At 31.8% G+C, this 24,536-nt stretch overlaps 1 protein-coding gene and 2 pseudogenes across 1 annotated transcript; 2 read left to right on the forward strand and 1 right to left on the reverse strand.

Annotated features, from left to right (window-relative positions):
• The first annotated feature begins 9,193 nt into the window (after window positions 1-9,193).
• LOC129873657 (transcription factor MYB46-like) lies at window positions 9,194-10,739 on the forward strand. Its single transcript, XM_055948787.1, has 3 exons — window positions 9,194-9,318; window positions 9,414-9,622; window positions 9,800-10,739. The coding sequence occupies exons 2-3, from the start codon at window positions 9,493-9,495 to the stop codon at window positions 10,672-10,674; spliced, it is 1,005 nt and encodes a 334-aa protein (XP_055804762.1). The 5' UTR covers window positions 9,194-9,318; window positions 9,414-9,492; the 3' UTR covers window positions 10,675-10,739.
• Window positions 10,740-14,567: 3,828 nt separating this feature from the next.
• LOC129872706 (premnaspirodiene oxygenase-like) lies at window positions 14,568-17,027 on the forward strand (annotated as a pseudogene).
• Window positions 17,028-21,032: 4,005 nt separating this feature from the next.
• On the reverse strand, window positions 21,033-23,873 carry LOC129874026 (uncharacterized; annotated as a pseudogene).
• Between the last annotated feature and the right edge of the window lie 663 nt (window positions 23,874-24,536).

A 24,536-nucleotide genomic window follows, 5' to 3' on the forward strand; every position in this document is an offset into this window, starting at 1 on the left:
AACCAATTCATTATTGCTGAATAGGTAGGCTAGTGGGACTAATGAAGTATGGGGTCGTTTGGTGTGAATGATAACACAAAATAATCTCAAAATTAAGTTATAGTGGCGTTTAAGTTGTGTTTGATTGACAAGTTTGGGATAATTTATCTCGTGATTAATAAATAATATTGGGATAAATTATCCCTCCTTTTGGGTGGTATACTAATCTCGCGATAACTTATCCCGAAATAAAATAGGTAAATGACGAATATATCCCTTTAAATGTTCCTCATTTTATCACATTCATATATATTTACATTATTTTTAATACCATATATACCAACATTCACTCCTTATTTTTATGATAATTCTTCATATTTTTCTATTAAAAAACTACACGGAAAAGGGTATAAAATGCTCTCAAACTATTAAAAATGGTACAAAGATGCCCCTCATCCATTTATTGAGCCTAAAATGCCCTTGACATCAACCTTTAGGTCTAAAAATGACTTTTTTTAACGGAAAAGGGCATTTTAAGCCCAATAGATGAATGAGGGGCATTTTTGTACCATTTTTAATAGTTCAGGAGCATTTTAGGTCCTTTTCCCTAATTAAAATTCTGTTAAATAAATTTTGATTTATAATTAATTTTAAATAATTAAATTGTAATTGACAGATGGCCGTCATATTTTTTTAAAAAATTATTCAAATTATTTAATTAAAATTCTGTTAAATAAATTTTTATTTATACTTAATTTTAAATAATTAAATTGTAATTGATAGATCGTATTTTTTACAAAAATTATTCAAATTATTTAATTAAAATTCTGTTAAATAAATTTTTATTTATTATTAATTTCAAATAATTAGATTGTAACCAATAGATGGCCACCGCGTATTTTAAAAAATTATTCAATTAAAATTATGTTAAATAAATTTTGATTTATAATTAATTTTAAGTAATTAAATTGTAAACAGTAAATGGTCGCCACGTGTTTAAAAAAATTATTCAAATTATTTAATTAAAATTCTGTTAAATAAATTTTAATTTATAATTAATTTTAAATAATTAAATTGTAAACAATAGATGAACGCCACTATTTAAAAAAATTATTTAGTTAAAATTCTGTTAAATAAATTTTGATTTGTAATTAATTTTAAATAATTAAATTGTAACCAGTAGATGACCACCACGTGTTTAAAAAATTATTCAAATTATTTATTTAAAATTTTATTGAAAGGGCCTAAAATGCACTCGAACTATTGAGCATGGTACAAAAATGTCTCTCATCCATCTATTAGGCCTAAAATGTCATTGACATCCACCTTTAGGTCAAAAAATGAGATTTTCTTTAATGAAAATGACATTTTAGGCCCAATAGATGGATAATGAGTATTTTTGTACCATTTTCAATAGTTCGAAGACATTTCAGGCCCTTTTCCGAAAATTACACTACATAATAAAATTTTTATTTATAAATTTATTTGACTACTTCTTATGTTTATTCATATTTTGACTTCTCATAAATCCTTTTTTTATTTTAACAAACTTAAAATGAAAATTTTATTTTAAAATTAAATAAAAATAAAGTTATATTGTAAATACATACAGATATCATCAAAATGCACACATAAAAATATTTAAGGTAAAGAAGATGAAAATTTTATTTTAAGAATGAATATTGAATACGTAAAGCTTGCAAAGAAAACATAAAAAACTAAATAAAGTGAAGGGTCTTTTTATAAACAAACAACTTATTATTAAAATTTATGCAATGCATATTATTTTGAATATAACAAATCAAACATTCACTAAGAAATAATCTCAGTATAACTAATTTCATCATAATTCATCTATCATAACTAATTTCATCATAACTTGTATTCAAACCAAATGACCCTTAATTTTACTTTACCAACAAAAGTTGTGGCGAAGCCATACATACTTCTTCATTTATAATTAGAAAATTTTGCTTTTCGAAGAGATCGAAACAAAAAAGGGAAGTGCAAAAAGAAAAGTCAACAAAGGACTTTATAGGAAGTTTAGTTTGTCGGCAAATATAATTAAAGCTTGATTTATGTAGAAAACTATGATAAATTAATTCAATTAAGCACTTGTGTGGTCCATTGTACTTGATGATCATTAGGATTTCTTCTTTTCCTAGCAATGTGTGGCCCTATCTAATTTTTCTCAAAGCCTAATTGACTCCCTACCTTCAAAACCATCATTTTGCTCTAAATCCCATCAGAATATATCAATCAAAATTGACATTTAACAAATTAAATATTCTGATACTTATTAGTACTAAATACTATTAATTTTAATGATGATTATCATGAAAACTAATTCTATTCTAATGTCACATCAATCTGTTGAGGTAGCTATTTGCTTTTTATTTTGTTTATAGTTTGGGTTGAATTGATAGACGATGGTGGTGCTAGAAAATCTCATATTTTTTGTCTTGCCATATTTGCGAATAATAATGTTTTGGATGAATCAATTTCTTAGATTCTATGTAGCTCCGCCACTAAGTATATATACTAGATTAAAGATTTTTTTAAATTCAGAACTTGAACTCGAAATTTCTAATTAAAGGTGAAACGATTTCACTATTACATCACATGATATTGGAGGGTTTGTTATTTCAATAAAGGGTAGATGTTTCAAAAGCAATGTACAAATTAAAGATAGACAAAAGTTGATTTGAGAAAAAGAAGAACTTTATCGGTCGATTCTCCTAACGTGGAATAAACATGTCCATGGATTTCCATATTTCACTTTTATTTGTTGAGGACGTGAAATTCGAGGGATCTATTACTACTTAATTCTCTTAAAAAGGTAGTAAAAAGGAGACTACATAAAAAGTTGAAGAAACGGACGCCCCCCCCCCCCACCCCCCACCTCAACAACAACATCTCCGTGCTCCTTTTTGGAGAATTAATTTGATTAATTAAATAATTAACTCAATATTTTATCGTAACAACGTCTCCTACAATTTTAAGACTTTATTTAATATTCAATCCTCTCTAAAGTCCAAAAATTATGTAAAAACTAATCCATCTGCCTTCTTGGTAGAGAGTGAAATCATACATATTAGTGAAAAATGAAGAGAAATAATTCGATATTTAATTTACTCAATACCAATTAAGAACGCCTTTTTTTTTCATGCCAATTAAGAACTCCTTTGAAACGGTGTAAATGAAACCCAATAATAAGGTTCGTTTGGTCGATAATTATGGAATAGTTAATTAATTTTGATATAAAATTCCGTATAAGATAATCATTAATCACAATGTTTGATTAATTGTACTAGTAAAAATAATTTCCACAAAACTAATATAACTTTTCATTGACGATACTAAATAAAACCCACATTAAATTATATTGAAATGTATGCATTATTTTTAAGCGGAATAGATGTTGAAAAAAAATACATTTATCATTAAAGAAAAAAAACTTTAAACAAATGAAATCATTAAAAAAAAAAAGATAAGTGTCAAAAACTCATTTAAACTATCTTTTTTTTTGAATTTAATATCTAAATTATTGGGAGTATGTTTCTCAATCTAAGAAGTGATAGTTTAGATATGAAACTCGCACTTTCAATAGTTTAGGTATGAAACTCAAAAAAAAAAATAGTTTAAATGTGTTTTTGCCACTTATCTTTTAAAAAAAATAATTCAAAAGATTGGACGAAAATTGGGAATTCGAAGCAGATTTTGTTTTAGAAAACGTTCTTTCTTTCTCTTGCATCAAAGTGACGATAGGTAATTTTCATCTCTAATGATGAATACTTAAGAGACAAAGTCAATTTCATAATAATTAAAGAAACATTTATCAACAAAGTAAGCAAAGCAAGGTCTTTTTCTATTTCTCAACGCCTTTGCTTTTTCACGTGATTTCCTCCAAATAAACAATTACTTAAAACAGAGAAAATAAAGGAGAAGTAAAATTCTTTTGGAAAGGAAAAAAACAGAAAAATAAATGGAAAAATTACCAAATTACACACCTTATATTCCTATATTTTCAATTATTCTCTACCATTTGTAAAAAATTCAAAAATTCCTTTTCTGATACATAAGAATGATGCTGATACATCGCGATTTGATACATAAGTCTTTTTCATGATATATCGCTAGTTGATACAAATCAAACTTTAGTCTAACATACTAGAATATAATTAACCTCTGATCTATAATTCTTTTCTTCATAATGTTTTTATCAGCAATAAGTACGTACCACTTATCAGGTCAATCTGTTCAATAATTTTTTATCAACAATAAATATATACCATTTATCAAGTGAGTCTGAACATAGATGCATGAGAAGAAATAGATTTTCCTATGCTTCCAAAATTTGATTCCCATACTTTTCTCATCCCTCTCACACACATAGATACAGTAATATCTATACATAATAATATACATGTATATCTACCGACATGAATTATGGTGCAATAGTGACACTACTTTATCCTTAATCATAGGTCTCGGATTTAAATTCTTGATATGGAGAAAATTCTGTTGAAAGCGTCACTTCCAAATGGACTATGTAGTATGCGAATCAGAGTTAATTATGACTTCAATACGGGTTCTCGATACCGAATGGAATATTTAAAAAAATACATGCATATATCTGACAGTTTGCATATTCTATTAGCAGTGGCTGGCTCTCGTGTCTTGCTAGAGTCAGTTTTCATTAAAAATAAAAAAATAAAAACTTGTTCACAAAAGAGCACATATAAGATAAATCATAAGTAGTATTAAAAGCGACATTATTATAATTGTTGGGCAGTTGCTATAATATTGGAGTTTTTTTTTTATGATTATTATTTTTAAATCACTCAACCAAAATATTAATTCAGTGATTTTTTCTTATCTGTCTTAATTTTGAGGAACAGACTCACCTGATAAATGGTATATATTTATTGTTGATAAAAAATTATTGAACAGATTGACCTGATAAGTGGTACGTACTTATTGCTGATAAAAACATTATGAAGAAAAGAATCATAGATCAGAGGTTAATTATATTCTAGTATGTTAGACTAAAGTTTGATTTGTATCAACTAGCGATGTATCATGAAAATGACTTATGTATTAAATCGCGATATATCAGCGTCATTCGCATGTATCAGAAATCTGGAAAAAAAAAAAGAATTCGGATAATTACCAAAAAAATTAGAATAAATTATAATTGAGCTTTTCAACTATGGAGTTTAAGTAAAATACCCAAAAGAAGTAGCAAAGTGTTAGGGTTAAAAATCATGAAAGTAGACCCACCCAATCATCAATGATATCTTAATTCGTTGATACCAAAAAATGACTTTTCTAAGGGGTTGGCCGAAGAAAAGGAGTTTTTGATCAAAATCATCCTTACATTATATTTCAAATTTAGATTATATCATTAAAATATTATTCTTAACAGAAAATATCTTTTAAGTATTTAAAATTTAACAATTTTCATTTCCTTGTTAGAATTTTTCAAAAAAGTAACAGATTCTACAAAAATCAAATCTCCCATTTGTATTTATTATTTTAAAATACGCCAAAAATATTATCGTGAATTTTTTGGGCGATTGAGTTTAATTAACAATTTTTTTCATGTGATTTAATATTAAAAAATTACCAGTTGAAATATGTTTCTTCTCAACTGAATCTGCTTAAACGGTTTTGTAGGAGACTTCCACTCCTAATAATGGAGAATGAAATTTGAATGCGAGACATAATCAAAATTTTGATTATAAACTCGAATGCGAAACATAATTAGAATTTTGATCACCTTAATATCAGATTGTGCTAAAAAATTATTGATCTAACTACAATTTGACTTTAAAAAAGGTGAAGATAATTAAGCTCCAACTTCTTTCCGTTGGTAAAAGAGAAGAGCAGATCATGTATCGTCACACCTTCCTAACATTTTTTGTTTCAACAAGCAATGACGTCCACGATTTTTAATATTCTTTTTTCAGGAGCTTTTTACTGCAGACAATGAATTATGCAGAAAAACTTTTTGTTCACATGAATTGCACATGTTTTTGTAGGATCCCTTAATTTTTTGACAATATCTAACTGAAGAATGAAAATTGTTAACTTTCAAATATTTAGAGGATGTTTTCTGTCAAAAAAATATATTTTAAGGATGTCATTTAAGTTTGGGATATAGTTTAAGGATGCTTTGGCCAAAAACTCCAAGAAAAGAGTATAAAGTTATCATCTTTCATTCAATTTTTACGGCTACTAAAAAAATACTATTTTCCCATAAAAAAAAGTTCATTCACTATTTTCATACGTATTTTAATTGAAGTAGTGAGCGATTTTCATACGGAAAAATACAAAAAGTTTTCTACTATTTTAGTAAGAATATTCTAATTTTCACCATGTATTTTGTGTGATTAACTAGTTTGATGAAAAATGAGTGAAAAATAAATATTCCGTAGAACAAACTTTCCACCAATTTACAGCCGGAAAAATCGTTGTTTCTAGTAATATACCAAGTATTCCGTAATATGTTATTCAATAGTATTTGTTTTAAAGTTTGATTATTAATTAATTCGAAAATTACCTTGAAATACAAAATGTTACTTTCTTATGAAAAATGATTTTAGTTTCAAACCACAATTTCTGATGATAAGTATCACCTCTTTCTACGTGTTTGTGGTGCATCTTTGCTCCTTCTAATTCTTACTATTTCTTTGTTTTCCTCTTCTAAACATTTTCTCTCTTCCGAAAGCCCAAATGTTACAATACATAGATGTGACAGGACTAGTGGTAAGTAGTATCGTTTACTTTTAACTAGATATTTTATCGACATGAATTATGGTGAGATGATTGAGATTTCTCTATTCGTAGTAAATAATCTCAAGTTCGAACCTTTAGAAAGAAATCATATTGAAAGCGTCGCTCCCTGAAGTGAGTCCTATAATGTGCATCTTTGCTCCTTCTAATTCTTACTATTTCTTTGTTTTCCTCTTCTAAACATTTTCTCTCTTCAGAAAGCCCAAATGTTACAATACATAGATGTGACAGGACTAGTGGTATCGTTTACTTTTAACTAGATATTTTATCGACATGAATTATGGTGAGATGATTGAGATTTCTTTATTCGTAGTAAATAATCTCAAGTTCGAACCTTTAGAAAGAAATCATATTGAAAGCGTCGCTCCCTGAAGTGAGTCCTATAATGTGCAATTCAAATTTAGTTAGATACCAATACATATATCGTCGGATGGAAAAACAAAACAAAAAACTAGATATGAGTACGAGATCATAAAAACTGCTTTGTACCCCAATTAATATTTTGAAGAAAAAAAATTCTCTGTCGGAACGGAGTTATCATAATTTTATTAGTATTTGATATGATATAATCAATATTGACAAGAATTTTCTAAAAGAAATTTCTCTCTTTTTGTATAATTTCAAAGTATTAGCCTAACTATTTAAGAAATAAGCGTCTCTCTTTCACTAATTAGTTAACCTTTATTTACGTGGTTATAGTTTTTCTAAAAGTTGTTTCTTTATTGTTCTGAAAGAGGGGGGAAAATGAAGATTAATTATTAGAAAAAAGATTCTTGTTAGTGTTGAATTTCGAGGAAAAGAAATGATACAAAATCATTACTCTTCCCATAAATATCCATATTATTATCATTCACTCTCCTACAATAATGACTTGTCTTTTGCTAAACTTGTGGAATAATAATGATCTAAAGTAAGATTAACATCATAACATTAAATTATTTTAACGAATTTTGTACACATTTTAATTTAATAACATAATAATTTCTCATATTTTAAATACATATTCAAAGAAATAGTATCATAACAATTAACACCCGATATTTAACATTTTCTAAGTTGTCGGCAGGCTTTATGGGTACACGTATAATATCTACAATTAGAAAGTAAATCCCATCTATAATCATAAAAGAAAGTGGAGTTCCTTTTTGCCTATTTAGGGCAATTGCTAAAAGTAATTTTTTTCTTTCTGAGTTCTATTTGCAAGTATAATAATTAATTTATATAATATAGTACTTTTAATTACCCTGAGCAAGCTATGTCATCTTTTTCAGGAAAAGTACATTCTACACACACTCTTTACCGGATAATTATATAGTGTACATACATTAAAAATTTACTATTATTGTTATTAATTATTATTAGTTTTCATTTTGATCTCGTTTGATGAAATTTTATTACATTTTCTTTTATCTTCAGTTGGTTAAGTCGACCTTTCTTGTAGTAGGGTTGGTAAAGTCGACCTTTCTTGTAGTAGGGTTTTCTTTTGCAGATCATTTTGAACTAACAATGTCTATTATATTAGTCCACAAATTAATCTTAAAAAAAATAGTAAAGGAAAAGTACACGTTAAGCTTAAAAAAAAGAAGAAGAGAGTTGTGTATATAATTAAACAAGTCCACCAATTACCAAGTAATTAGTGTTGCAGAAGAAAACATATTTGAAGACGATACCTAGAGAAGCTAAGCTGCTAATTAAAGCACTCAACGAGACCTGCGGTGGTCCTCTCATGAGTACATCCTAAGTTAAAATCCCCCACATCCCCCTCCCTTCAATATCTGTGGGATGAGGGGCGAATTTTTGTACTCCTTCTGTTTATTTTATGTGACATTATTTGATTTGATACGGTGTTTAAATTTTTTTTTTTGAAATTCGTGATCTAAAACAATCCTTAAATATTTGTGTGGTTGAAAATTATTTCATTAAGGGTAAAAGAAAAATTTTAAAGTTAAATTGCTTCTAATTGTAGCAAGGTGACATTTTTTTTGGGACGGATTAAAAAGAAAAAGGTGACACATAAAATGGAACAGAGAAAATACTAAAATTGGGACACGTGAAGTTGTGGTCTCTTTGTAAAACTAAGTATTTATTTATATATTTTTTAAAATTAATTTAAATATTATCTGTTGACACCTATAATACAACAAGATTAAATAATATACTTGATTAAATATATGTTGAGTTCTTTACCTAGATGACTAGAGATCAGTTTGTACTCAAAATACTTTTTTGTTGTTTTTTGTATGGTGCACCATAGCCTACAAATTTTAGATAGAGGGTCTATAATGGGGTCATTGATGAATATTTTATGGATAAACAGATAGCTACTTCACCTTAATTTGTCAAACACGTATAACATTTGTCTAATATTATTAGAAAGGAAAATAAAACACACGAGTAGATCGATAGATGTCTCTGTGCTTGCTTATTAGTGTAGACAGGACAAGACATATAGTAGTATTTAATTTATACAATGATTAAATTGGACAATCTAGCTAGCCTTGGAATATTTTTGGGGAACAAACCGGGGCACAGCCAGCCAGGGTAAGGGCCGAAAAGATTACACTATATTACAATATTTAAGTGATTTTCTTTTTTTATAGTAAAAATCCTGACTCTGCACAAAATTAAGCACATAGGCAGGGCCAGCAGTATATAGATAGGTGCAGGTGATATGAGAAGGACAAAGTAAATTAAAAAAGGCAGAGCAGATTGAGAATGGGGCATCACTGCTGTAGCAAACAGAAAGTAAAGAGAGGTCTTTGGTCTCCAGAAGAAGATGAAAAACTCATCAGACACATCACCACGCATGGCCATTCGTGCTGGAGTTCTGTCCCTAAATTAGCTGGTATGTACGTACTATCTTAATTCTTCGTGGAATTAAAATGAAATACACAATCTCAATAACAACATTTTCATATTATGTTATAATATTGTATATTATCTATAACAACATCTCAAAAGTATCATAATAAACAAGGTTTTTATATAGAGATTTTTTGAGTGTTTGTTTATTAATTTGCAGGACTAGAGAGGTGTGGAAAAAGCTGCAGGCTTCGGTGGATAAATTACTTAAGGCCAGATCTGAAAAGGGGTTGTTTTAGTGAACAAGAAGAAAGGACCATAATTGATGTACACAGAATCTTGGGAAACAGATGGGCACAAATAGCTAAACATTTACCTGGTAGGACTGATAATGAAGTGAAGAATTTCTGGAATTCTTACATTAAAAAAAAGCTTATCTCTCAAGGCTTCGATCCAAACACCCACAATCTACTTTCTACTAGTCATCAAAACAACAAGAAAAAAGACAACAATAATTATACCACATCATCAGTTTTCACTATTGAAACTAGTTTATCGTCATTATCGACGAAAGAATTAGTATCAATGGACATGATCAAAGCAAGTCTTGCAGCCTTGTCACCTTTTCCTTACACTAATATGTCCCACCCTCAAACAAGTTTGAGTCGGCTATATGGATCTGTTTCCAATTTTAAGAATCGTGTTCCCACCATGACAAATATTGGAAACTCAAACCTTGCCAGTACCAATATTGATTACCAAAAGCAGAGTACTTCAACGGAGACATTTGGAATTATTAATGAGAATTGTATGTGGGCTGTTACTGGATTTGAATCTCCATGTCATGTATTTGGGAATGGACATGAAGAAATGCAGCAAGAGGCACAAGTTCAACTCCAGGAAAAAAATTGTCTTGAGGACGTACTCTACAAGGTTAATGATCTTCATGAGTTCAACAACAAAGGACGAATCACGGAGAATGTAACTTATGATGACGGCTCTGACTTTGATTTTGAATTTGTGAATTCTGAATTGGTGTCGTGTGGAATTTTCACTAACCTAAATTCTATTGATCAACTTGCATGGGATTGTTAATTGGAGTAGTTGTTAACTTATTTTTTAAGATTTCAATATAAAAATGCTGCATGTTATTTATTTAATTTCTCTTGCATTATCATGTTGGAATAGCAGATTTTTTAAAGAGAAAATGGTAGTTGTCATTGTTTTGGAAGAGTACATATAATGAGCTAATTCAAAGGGAGAAAGAATCAGTAATTGAAAAAAATTGTCTAACTTGCAAAAATGAAGTAACTTATAATTTGTCTATGATTTATCTCTCCCTTTCAAGTGTGATAATTCAATTGAAGCATTCAAAATAGAAAGCTTCTTATACGAGATAGTGACTTAGTGCCTGTTAGGCTTAGCCCAACTTATATTTTTGGGCTTCTAAGCTGTTTTGTTCAGTTTATAAACTGTTTTAGATAAATTAAGCCAAACAAATTCAATTATTTTTTTGGGCTTATTGTAAGCACAAAATAACTTTAAGTTAACCAATCAAACACTCAAAAAAAAACTGAAAACAACTTATAAGCCAATCCAGGCTCTTAGTCTAGCTCAACACAATGTACTCGAATTTTACATGTAAGAGTTTCGAAATTCATCTTATTATGCTGGAGTTTTTTTTCCAGTACGAGTAATATTTTAAGTAGGAATAGTTTTATCTAAATTTTATTTTCCATATTAAAAAGCGGCTAAGTATGAATAATTTTGAAATAGTGGTTTAGTTTCAATTAGCAGTCTGAAAGTTGGCTAGTTGCCAATTTCACACGTTGAAGTCCGAACAAGAATAAGAACAAATACTTTCTCTGTCACAATTTATTTATATATATATATATGACATTATTTCTCATAAGAATGAAAATTAATTTAAACTTCACATTTTACCTTTATGAGAAGTTCTTTTATATAGTTACACAAATCTTATGAGATATTTGAGAATATAAGTTTTAAAAATTTAAAAGTCATCTACAAAATATTATGACATGTTTACGATTATAACTTATAAATATCAAAAGTTGTTATTTCTTCCTTATACCTTTGCCGAGTTTACTATATATATATATATCACATAAATTAAAACGGATGGATGGAATAATTCTCAATTGGCAATATGGACTAGATAACACGTATAAATCCAAGTCTGGGCTCAATTCATTCACTGTAGACAACACAACCATAAAAAAATCTCAACACCAACACAACACTGATTTCGTGGTACAAAATTTCTAATACCATATTTACTTGTATTCCCTATTATGCCAAAAAAATATCCAAAATTCCTCTTTTTTCTTTAACCCTCTCTCCTTCACTGATACATTACTCTTCCTCCCTAAATCCTCGCCCTAATTCGCTCCTCTTCATCAGTTTTTGAGATTTTGAATTTATGAGTACATCTGTTACTCAATTTCAAGGTTCTAACTAAGGTATATTTAAGTTTTTCCTATCTGGAATCTCACTTCATCCTCATTCAATCTGATTTCTCCTAAAATTTGTATCGTTTGATTTCTTTTGTAAATCTTTAAAAAATCTTCTAAAATTGGTATCCTTTGCTTTCTTCTGTAAATCTTTCTATTTTTTTAACTCATATCTTCAATGATACATATGAAATCCGTTCATGGTCTCAAACAGTTGAATAAAAATCAAGAAATTCTTGTTTCACCTGGTTCTGATTCATCTTGGGAAGATTACGACGAGGTTAGATCCAAACATGTATCAGATACACACATTCATATGTATCTGATACATACTGTTTGATAATATTCAAAACCAAAATTTTCAAATGCAGACTATGCGCATACCTTTTACTGTTGGATCTTTTAACTTTGAAATTAAATTCATTATTGATTTTGTATTTGGCCATTACGTCAAGTAGAGTTGCTTTGTCCTTATAGAATTGATTCTCCTTCACTTCCGCACCATTTGTATCAGTGATGTAGTTCGTCAAATCCAATTCTGGTATATAACAATCTGCAGCATTACCAGATTCTTCTAAACCAAAAAATTGGACTCATTCGCATTTGATTCGGTACAAACGATTGCTCCAGATGTACTGTCGAATGATTTTATCTCACATCTCTTTTTATCAGAGCTTGATATGCATAGGGGATAATTTACGAATTCAGGCTCTTTCTTCTTCAACTCTATGTAAAGATTAACACTCATATCATTACGAATATATATTGGCGACGAGTTACCTTCAACGATGTATCGGGTTTCAATATTTTTCAGTGATTCATCTACACTCAATTAAGCAGCGATTACTGCTTTTAGATTTGAGTAAGATACATTATCACCGACAATGATTCCATCACTTTTATATTGTTCATGACTAACATCGGATTGCCAAACTCCAGAATGTCTAAGTAGTATGGGGATATTCATATCGATTAATTGATGAAACTCGAAGTTTGGTTTGAATTGATACTCTGTTTTTTTTCTTGGACTCGATGCTCTATTTTTTGGCTTGAAACTTCATGTACATAACTGTTGCCTTTTTTACCCAATTAATCCCATTAATTAGATCAGTAATTGATTTAAAGAGCCAATCATACCTTATCTAAATCTACTATCCATAAATAGCTGTTATGCATTAACGACTCTACAGCTAAAGTTGATGTATCAGATACATAACTTATGTATCAGCAAAACTGGAAAAAAAGTTGAAATCGACTTTGGTTTGAATTGATGCTCTATTTTTTTCATTTGAGACGATGCTCTATTATTTGGCTTGAATCTTCATGAACATAACTGTTGGTTTTTTAACAAATTAATCTCATTAATTAGATCAATAATTCATATAAACAAACAATCATACCTTATATTAAGACACTATCCATAAATAGCTGATATACATTAACTATTCTACATCTAAAGATGATGTATCAGATACATAACTAATGTATCAGCAAAATTGGAAAAAAATTGAAATCGACTTTGGTTTGAATTTATGCTCTGTTTTTTGGCTTGAATCTTCATGTACACAACCGTTGTTTTTTTGAATCAATTAATCCCATTAATTAGATCAGTAATTGATTTAAAGAACCAATCAAACCTTATACTAAGATACTATCCATAAATAGATGATCTTCATTAACTATTCTACAGCTAAAGTTGATGTATCAGATACATAACTAATGTATCAGCAAAACTGAAAAAAGGGGAAATCGGATAATTTTGATACGATGAGGGATGTATAGTAATTAGACTTTTCCATTATGAGATTTAGGTAAAGTTTACTTATAGTAAAGCAGCTCAATACCATACTAAGGGGTTATGTGTGGGATCCAGGTTAATAAATATCACATTCCAGGGAAAATAGGCTTATGTAAATAATTACTCAACAATTTGCATAAGCCTATTGTAAATATCACATTCCAGGGAAAATAGGCTTTCTCTGTCAGCTTGGACTCGGACTCATTATATTCTATTGGCTCATCTTATTATTTCAATTCGATTTCGTATTTTCTACCTCATTGTGTTGTTTTATTCACTCAATCAAAGCGAGTTAGAGTAAGCAAATTATCCATGAAATATATATAATTTTATTCCGTCACTCGATCGTCCATGTTGAATCTTGTCCCATTAATGCTATTCATGAGATCATAAAATTTATAACGCGGGATTCACGTAAAGATATTTAATTAACTAAATCAACTTCAAAGAAAACTTATTTCCATTAAATTATGAAGAAAAAAAATACAAAAATATGCTTATAAAAAGAGGACTAGAAACCAATCTTTTTTCTCATTCAATAATATGGAGCTACAACATTTTGTTATGACGGAAGGACGCAAACCCAAAAACAGAAAAAATAAATAACATCAAATTTAACGTGGAAAAACCTTTCAAATCGAAGGTAACAACCACGGGATCTTCAAAATCCGAATTGCTCCACTATAACAATAAGAGGGTTACAAATATTCTCCTAAATGGCTACACAACAATTGCCAAGTAAGGAGAAGCAATAGTTATACCAACAAAAGTAATAGGAAGAAAATCACCCAAAATAGAGCTACTGTTCGGGACCTAAAATGGGATGTTTCTGACCTCCAAATCCGATCTTCACCGTTCAAATCAAATACTAAGATGTTAGGATCACTCAATAAAAATTTCATCCCGATCCAACGGTTAATGAATCGGCAAACACAGTTTGAAGGTTGCTGATCGGAGAGGCAAAACTCTTGCGAAAAACACTCTTTTCTTCTCTCTTCTCTCTTGTTGAAAGCTCTCTCAAAAACCTCTCTTATGTGCCTAATGTCTCTCAAAGACACTACCAATGAGCAATTCCATAATTCTCTCAAATCATCCTATTTATAGAGTGGTACTTTTTCCTAAAGCCAAAACCAACTCCAATTAGGATTATAATTCCAATTCTTTTTCAAATAGAATTGGAAACCAAATTAGGAGAATTATACCAATCCTTTTCCAAATAGAATTGGAAACCAAATTAGGAGAATTATTCAAATCCTTTTACAAATAGGATTAGGCCATGGGCCTTTGGCTGGAACATGGGTCATAGCCCAACACATTTTTCCATTTCTCTTACCATATTGCTTCTCATTTTCACTTCTCATTTTCACTGTGAAGTTATTATCCAAGAAAATACTAGAAAACCAACTCTAAATTTGCCTCCAGGTCCATGGAAATTGCCTCTTACAGGAAGCATTCACCATTTAATTGCAAGGCAATTACCTCACCATACTCTTAGAGACTTGGCCAAAAAGCATGGCCCGTTAATGCACTTGCAGCTCGGTGAGATCCTACGATAGTTATTTCGAGTCCTCGTGTAGCCCAAGAGGTATTAAAAATTCATGATATTGCGTTCACAAATCGTCCTGGGCTTTTGAGTACCAAGATTCTGACTTACAACTATTCGGACATCGCGTTTGTACCTTATGAAAATTACTGGAGACAAATACGTAAATTGTGCACGTTGGAACTATTGAGTGCAAAGAATGTTCTATCATTTGCCTCTATTAGAGAGGAAGAAGCGTTCAATCTTATTCAAGATGTTGAATCAAAATCTGGATTAATTATTAATCTTACAGAAAAGATATATGCTCTCACAAATGCTGTAATTTGTAGAGCAGCTTTTGGGAAGAGGAGAAAGGAAGAATCAGTATATTTCATGTCTTTGATAAAGGAATTTTCATTGATGCTAACAGGTCTTGACCTTTACTTCTCTTCTCTATTTTTCCTCAGTCCCAATTTATGTACGCACACTTTCTTTTTTAGTATGTGCCAAATTATGTGTCAGCCTTCCGTCGGTATACCACAGTTGGCAAAAGGTGTGTTTTTAGTATTGATTGCCTTTTTTTTTTCTTCCAATTATTTACTAATAGGTTTGGACATAAGTGAGGTATTTCCTTCACTCAAGTTTCTGCTAGTCATTACTGGAATAAAAAAAAATAATTAGTGAAGCTTCACAAATAAATTGACAAGGTGCTTGACATGATAATAGAGGAGCACAAGCAGAAGCTGCAGCAAAATTATAGGGAAGAAAAGTCATCAAGAAAAAATAATTTGGTTAATTTGCTATTAAAACTCCAAGAAAGTGGCACTCTTGATTTTTCCTTCACTACAGACAATATCAAAGCAGTCATACTGGTAACATATTTCTTTTAATTGCTTAACACATGTATAAAATATAAATAAAATTCATGTAAGCTCATAAATTACAGTAGTAATTTTAAAAGCATATATATGCAGGACATGTTTTTAGCAGGAACTGAAACTTCAGCGACTGTTCTTGATTAGGCAATGGTTGAAATGATGAGAAACCCCAAAGTTATGGAAAAGGCACAAATCAAATTGAGAAGAATTTTCAAGAGAAAAAAACAGAGTAACAGAGAGTGATTTGAAATAAGTTAGCTACCTAAAATTAGTAATTAAAGAAACTCTGAGTTTACATCCACCACTTCCTTTGTTACTTCCAAGAGAATGCAGGGAGCAATGTGTAATTAATGGATATGACATACCTATAAAAACAAAAGTAATAGTGAATGCTTGGGCAATTAATAGAGATGCTGAATTTTGAGAAAATGCTGTTTTTCACCAGAGAAGTTTATTAATTGTGCAAGTAGTAATAATGTGGAGTTTATTGGACAAAATTTTGAGTAATTACCATTTGGAGGAGGAAGAAGGATGTATCCTGAAATTTCATTTGGTTTATCAAATGTTGAGCTTCCTTTAGTTGAACTTATTTACTATTTCAATTGAAAATGCCTAATGGGATGAAGCCTGAAGATGTTGATGTTACTGAAACTCCTGGTTCTAGCTGAAGTAGGAAATATAATGTGTGTAATTGCCTACATGTAATGATCAAGGAATTTGATATATAGCTAGAATACAGAGGATGAATAAATAAAAAGATGGAATAAATGTATATATTGTAATTGGAGTATGATGAATTAATTCGCTATTAGAAATAAAGGTTTTCTCCATCGCGAACAAGTGGAAATCTACGACATAGAATATAATTTAATCACTTATTTTCTGTCAAACTAACTCACTAAAAAAATACGTGAAGAAAAACAAATTTATATGAAAATTGTGGAAAGCTTCCTAAGTTTTCAATATAAAATAATTACTATTATTTTTTCTTTTCACATCTATTCAATTAAAATATTCATGGAAATTGTCACTAACTTTTTAGGGGGAAAACAATGATTTTGTTAGTAGTGATTAATGCCTTCAATTCTAAGTTCTTCTACTTAATTTTAATATTTGGTAGAATAAATACAAAACAATTTACGACTCTATATTAGTTTTCCTTATATTTAGTAGTTTAGTACCAATAAGAATACTGGCTAAATTACTTCAGCAATTTAAAAAAAATATTCTATATCTTTCTTAATTATTATAGCTGTCTAACTTTGATCGGTACAATATTTATGCCAATCTGGAAGCACTTTTTACACTAATTTTCCCTTCTATAAAAAAAGGCGTCAATCACAAGTATTAAGACGTATCACGTATTCAAAACCAGCCGATACGTATTATCCAAGACGTTCATATTAGAGGAAGCAGGCAGGCAAAATTGATTAGTACATTGAACAATCTTGATTACTATCCATAGGAAATGAAATAGGCGGTTATTTGAGTTCTGGCTGCAGCATATTAAGACGGGGGATGTCCATTGCTTACTCATCAAATTGTACTCACATGGCTCTTTGATAATAATAAAATCTGTTATTTAACAACAACAACAACAACAACAACAAACCCAGTGTGATCCCACCATGTGGGGTCTGGGGAGGGTAGAGTGTACGCAGACCTAACCCCTACCTTAAAAGGTAGGGCGGCTGTTTCCGAAAGACCCTCGGCTTAAGAGAGAAGAAACAAGGGAGGAGAAACAAGGAAAAACAAGACATAGGTCAGTAAAGCCAGACATATAACAGACAATATAAAGATATGAATAATGAATAATGAATAATGAATAATGAATAATGAGAGCGATAAAGCGATAAAGTCAGGGTAGGAAAGATCGGGGATAAAGGGGCATTAACTACTATAGATAAAATAGGATACCCAAAGTAGACTGGGCCAACTAATATAAGCAGTAAACCCATGCACAATCCTATGTTAAGACAAATGAGCGCGACTACGACTACTATGGAGAACCGATCGGCCACCTAGCCCACTATCTTAGTCTGAGTCCTCCATAGCCTCCTATCTAAGGTCATGTCCTCGGAGAGCTGCAACTGTGCCATATCATGTCTAATGACCTCTTCCCAATATTTCTTTGGCCTCCCTTTGCCCCTCCTGAAACCGTCCATAGCCAACCTCTCGCACCTCCGCACTGGAGCATCCGTGTCTCTCCTCTTCACATGCCCAAACCATCTCAGTCTCGCTTCCCGCATCTTGTCCTCCACCGATGCCACTCCCACCTTGTCTCGGATATCTTCATTCCTAATTCTATCCATCCTAGTGTGCCCACACATCCACCGCAGCATTCGCATTTCCGCGACTCTCATCTTCTGGACATGAAGTTTCTTGATTGGCCAACACTCCACCCCGTACAATAGGGTCGGTCTAACCACCACTTTGTAGAACTTGCCTTTGAGTTTTGGTGGCACTTTTTTGTCACACAGCACTCCGGAGGCGAGCCTCCATTTCATCCACCCTGCACTGATGCGGTGTGAAACATCGTCGTCGATATCCCCATCTTCCTGTATAATAGACCCAAGGTATTTGAAGCTTCTTTTCTTTTGAATGGCCTGGGTACCCAGCCTCACTACCCCGTCAGCCTCACGTGGCAGGCCACTGAAACTGCACTCCAAGTATTCTGTCTTGGTCCTACTCAATTTAAATCCTTTAGACTCCAACGTCTGTCTCCAGCCCTCCAGCTTGTCGTTAACTCCGTTGTGAGTCTCGTCAATCAGGACTATGTCATCCGCGAACAACATACACCAAGGCACCTCACCTTGTATTTGTCTAGTCAATTGATCCATCACCAGGGCGAATAGAAACGGGCTAAGAGTCGATCCCTGGTGCAACCCCATCGTAACAGGAAAGTGCTCCGAGTCCCCCCCTACCGTCCTTACCCTGGTCTTAGCTCCATCATACATGTCTTTAATCGCTCTAATGTATGCCACAGGTAAACATTTCGCCTCCAAGCATCTCCATAGGACCTCCCTTGGGACTTTGTCATAGGCCTTTTCTAGGTCAATAAATATCATGTGTAAGTCCCTTTTCCGCTCCCTATACTGCTCTACCAATCTCCTTAAGATATGAATGGCTTCTGTAGTCGAGCGCCCCGGCATAAATCCAAACTGGTTCTCTGAAATAGACACACTACTCCTCACTCTCATTTCTATCACCCTTTCCCACACTTTCATAGTGTGACTTAGCAGTTTGATACCTCTATAGTTGTTGCAGCTTTGAATGTCTCCCTTGTTCTTGTACACGGGAATGATTGTACTCCACCTCCATTCTTCAGGCATCTTCGATGTCCTGAAAATGACATTAAACAGCGCAGTCAGCCACTCCAATCCTACCCTACCTGCATTCTTCCAAAATTCCCCAGGGATCTCGTCAGGTCCGGTCGCTTTTCCCCTGCTTATCCTACGAACAGCTCCCATAACCTCCTCAGCCTTTATTCTCCTACAATACCCAAAGTCGCGACACCTATCCAAGTGACAAAGTTATCTAATATTTTCTCTTTTTTATTTGAAAGTCCAGTCATTGTTACACATGGTTCTCATCAATCACTACTAATATACATGATCGAACAAGTAAACGCTAAAGTGGATATCTATGTCCAAGCTGTGATTAACATAGAAAAAAAACTGATGTAACATAAGTATATAGTGATTAGCTGTTGGTGTTTGATAAGTAAGAAAAAAATATATTTTAAGAATATTTAAATATTAATGTAGATACATAAAATATTATGAAATGAGGATAAAATCGAGATCTCGAGAGTGATAGTACGGGATTGTGGAGGCAGGGTTGAAGTTGTAGTGGTGTAAGGAGGAGTCTATCAACATAGAAAGCTACCTGTGAGACTTGCTTACTATACTTTTATTTTTAAGAAACATTCAGATCAATTAAAATCAAATATGAAAAAAATTGAAATATAACTATTTTTCATAATTAAATAGGTTCCTCCCTACCAAGCATATTTTTAATCAAGTTTTATCCTTTGCATACTAAATGAGAATTCATATAATTGATGGAAATTTGTTTGAAAAATGATGCGTAATGATCCTTTATCTACATGAATTTTTTTAAAATTAAAAATTAAAAAAATAAACTTAAATTTAATCTTTTCACTTTCTTTAGATAAAAAAGGTATATGTGAGTTATTTTTTTAATGATAGGAGTATATGTGAGTGACTTTTGCACAAAAAATGACTTTTACATTACTAGACATTCTTATACACACAAAAAAAGACTTTTGATATTACTAGTAAAATGTAAAGAAAAAAAATATTGTATTTAACTCAACTGCAAACACTAACTATTGAGAAGAGAATTGTCAAAGACCGACCAAGCGATCCATCAGCTATTATATGAGAAGCAAGACAAGGGGATGGGGACACACATGAAGGTGCTGGGATTGTTGACGACGAATTTAGGGTGCTAGCTAATTCAAATATAGAGAGACAAATGGCTATTATCAGTCGACCTATACTTTATCGAACTTGACTAATCTATGTAGTCGAAATCGCAACACAAAATGCGTACTGCTGTGAGCTTTGCTATTAGAGTTTCAATTGAATCCACAACAAAGCTAGTGTCCTGGTGTATCATTTTTTTGCAGTTTTTCAATCCTATATCGAAAACGAGTTGTTGAATCCACAACAAAGCTAGTGTCTGTATGCTTTCGTGGATTCAACAACTCGTTTTCGATATAGGATTGAAAAACTGCAAAAAAATGATACACCAGGTCGACAGGACATAAGATTGCTTCTAATTGTGCATGTGGTTTATGTAGCAACTTCTCAATCAACAGTTAGTTATACTATATTCTATCTGGGCAGAAGTATGCTTGCCATAGAGAAAGAAGAAAAGAGATAATATTACTACAAAGCATAGCATATTGAACCAAATCCTTCCTCATTTTTTACATTTATAGAACTCAGAGCTCATTTTCCCATTCTTGCAATACTAATCTACCATCATATTTCACATGTCACTTCATTTCAATTCTTCAGAGGTCAGCCAGTCTTTGGTAGCGATCAAGTCAGGCAACACAGTGGCACCAAATTTCCTCCAATCGGCAGCATCAGCAGTCTTGAACCTGTCCAACAACAAAGCATGCATCCCAAAACTTCTCGCAGCTAAGTAGTCTTTCCTCAAGCTATCGCCAATGTGAAGTGCTTCTTCTGGTGCTACATTTCCTGCTCTCTTCAAAGCAATCTCAAATATCCTTGGATTTGGTTTTTCAACACCTTCAACACCAGAGAATACGCCAAAATCCCACTCAGATCTCTGATTTTGGTCACACACACAAAAGAGTTCACAATTACTACTTCATGGTTTTTCAGTATTTGTGGAAAAAGATTCAGATCAACCAAAAATTGTTAGAAGAAGAATGAGAACATTTGCATATCTACCTGTTTCAAGCCTAATTCAGGAAGAATTATATCTCGATATCGATTCTCAGCATTGCTGACCAACCCAACGGTAACGCCCCTCTCGCGGAGCCATCTGAGGAATGGTATAGCATCAGGAAATATGCTATAAGGTTCAGCAGAACCAAAAGTACGATATATGCGTGTAAATATCTTCTCAAATGTCTCATCATCATATTCATAACCTGCCTGTCAAAAGAAAGGATACTCAATATCAGTAGAAACATAAAATAATTACAGTTCAAATACTGAAAACCAAATATCCCAAGATAATGTCATGCGCACTACCTGAACAAAGGAATCCCTGACACAAGTCTTCCACCACACAATGTTAAATCTTATCAGCAAATCCAAAACAGGGATGCTTCTTTGCCAATGCTGCATATGCTATTTTAAAACCATCATCAACCCTCTTATAGCCAGGACATGGCTGCCCAGCAGCTTTGGCTTCCAAGCAATAAGAGTCACCCAGCTCTCCTTTGTAAGCAATCAGTGTACCGGTGACATCAAGTGTGATGCAGCGTAACTTCGCTAAAATAGACATTGTAAATGATTGTACAGAAAACTCTACCCTGTGTGTTACTATTACGCAGTCCTGCATTGCAATTTTCAGCAATTATGTCACACACATCATTAATTCAGTGATAAGCATCAATAAGATAAAGAGCAGCCATTGACACTTATAAATTATGGTATTCCCAAATATATGCTTAACTCCATAGTATAACACATACATTTTTGAAAGCTATCTTACTAGGAAGCAAGTTGACAAATGAATCCACAGAAGCGGGTTTCATTATCCCAAATAAACATCAATAGACACCAGTTATCTCTTGAATGAATTTCATGCAAATAGAGACTTCTGCTATTAAGATGTTCTTATGCTCAAGAATTGTATTTGGAAGGGATGTAATTCTAAGAGAACCAACTATTCTGCGACACAGACATCTATTCTGCATGTATGATGGGCGTTTCGTGTAACCTTACCATAACAATTATCTCTAAGAGAACCAATGGGACAATGGCAATATTTCAAGACATTAAATTAGATGGCCAAGAAATCCACTCATATAATAGGTATTGTCTCCATGCTAAACTTTATACTTCAAACAAATCTATGTTACGTGGACTTTCAATTGCCTTGACATATTTAGATTGAAAACTTGGTGTTAGTCCATCCAGATCCTTCAAGATACACTTAGAACTTGCTAACTTGGACTGGCTAAATGGATACTTACTGACTCATGAACCAAATATATCCAACCTAAATCCAGGTAACATAGGACTGAAAATTCTTATATATACACACGCAAGGAATATCTCCTAAAAGGGCAGGAAAAGCGAAACAATCCAGGGTGTTTGTAAACTTGACTCAAATGCATGAGTTCACACAGACATGGTATGAGAAGAAGGAATCAATAGATCAACAGTAGGTTAACCTTATGCACAGAATCCGTCAACATGCAAACTACTGTAGAATCCTAATCTTCGTACATGATTATGCATTCTGAGGAAATAAATACCAGAAGATATACCATAATTAATTAACCCCTGTTCTGCCACTTCTTGGTTTTTCTTAAATACCAAGGGGCAAAGCCTGATGCCTTCCACAATTGATCATGTGGACAATTATTTCACAAATAGTTGTTTAAAATAACAAGCATATCAGAAAAAATGCAGCTATGATATTAGAAAAAGAAAACTTCAGAACAAGAAAATAATCTACCTCACCAAATTAACACATAAAGAAGCCTAACATTTCATTTTTCAAGTTCAAGAATACATACAGGCACAAAATACGAATGAGATCATCTTCATATTGCCTCTTCCTTTTCTGTAAGTGGGATTCATTCAAAATGTGGGAACACCAAGACAAAAGCAAATGAGCAGCTACGGCATTAGAAACAGAAAACTTCAGAACAAGAAAACAATCGGCCGCAAACGAAAATCAAACAATCTATCTCACCAAATTAAATTAACTCATGAAGAAGCCTAACATTTAATTTTTCAAGTTCAAGAATACATACAGGCACTAAATCACAAGAAATGCAGGCTTCTAAATCCAACAATGTCTTCACAAGAAGCTACGTACTGGTCATCTTTTACACAAAAAGATCAAATTACTACACAAGAAATGAGAAAAAAGATGGATTTGAAGCATACTCAGAAGCTCAAATGACTGTAAAATAGAATCGATTCAATGAAATCGCTATCTTCTCCAAGTAAAATCAGATTCTTGAAGCAGTTTTTGTATATTCAACTCAATGCATTTTCTCCTCTGGGTCAGTTTTAGAGTTACGATTAAAAGAATATTTGCACTGAAGTCCTTTAAGTTTTTTCTTGTTACCTTTTGGACCTTTGTATCACAAAAGTTGTTGGCGCAAATATTTTGTAGGTATTAAGTTACTGTTTTTTATTTATTAGAATAGTTAAATTTGTACATTCACCCAATAGTTGATTTTAAATGAATATGAAATAAGAATTCACTTTGTCTTAGTTAACACAAAAAAAAAATCATAATTTAACTATAATAATCAATAATTTAAAAGAAAATCTTACCAAAGAAAATTGGAATACAGAACTTTATAAAAGATAATAATTTTAAAATTGAGATCAATATTTAATTACTAATGATGCCTTTTTTTCCTTCTATCAAATATTCTTGATGAAAAAGTATTCAACTTAATTACATTCACGTGGTTAGTGAGGAAATACAATGAACATTTTTCATATAATTTTATATTTGTGGAATAATTAACTCATAGAATGTGCATTAGGCTGTCAACTACTATGTGTCACTTTATTGGTCTTTCAAGT

Source organism: Solanum dulcamara, chromosome 11, assembly GCF_947179165.1.
Source record: "Solanum dulcamara chromosome 11, daSolDulc1.2, whole genome shotgun sequence".
NCBI lineage: Eukaryota > Viridiplantae > Streptophyta > Magnoliopsida > Solanales > Solanaceae > Solanum > Solanum dulcamara.

Excerpts from the sequence above, each read along its gene's own strand:
- LOC129873657 (XM_055948787.1), top strand. The coding sequence starts at position 9,493 with ATGGGGCATCACTGCTGTAGCAAACAGAAAGTAAAGAGAGGTCTTTGG. Across the intron at positions 9,623-9,799 it reads TTCTGTCCCTAAATTAGCTG|GACTAGAGAGGTGTGGAAAA; the intron begins GTATGTACGTAC and ends ATTAATTTGCAG.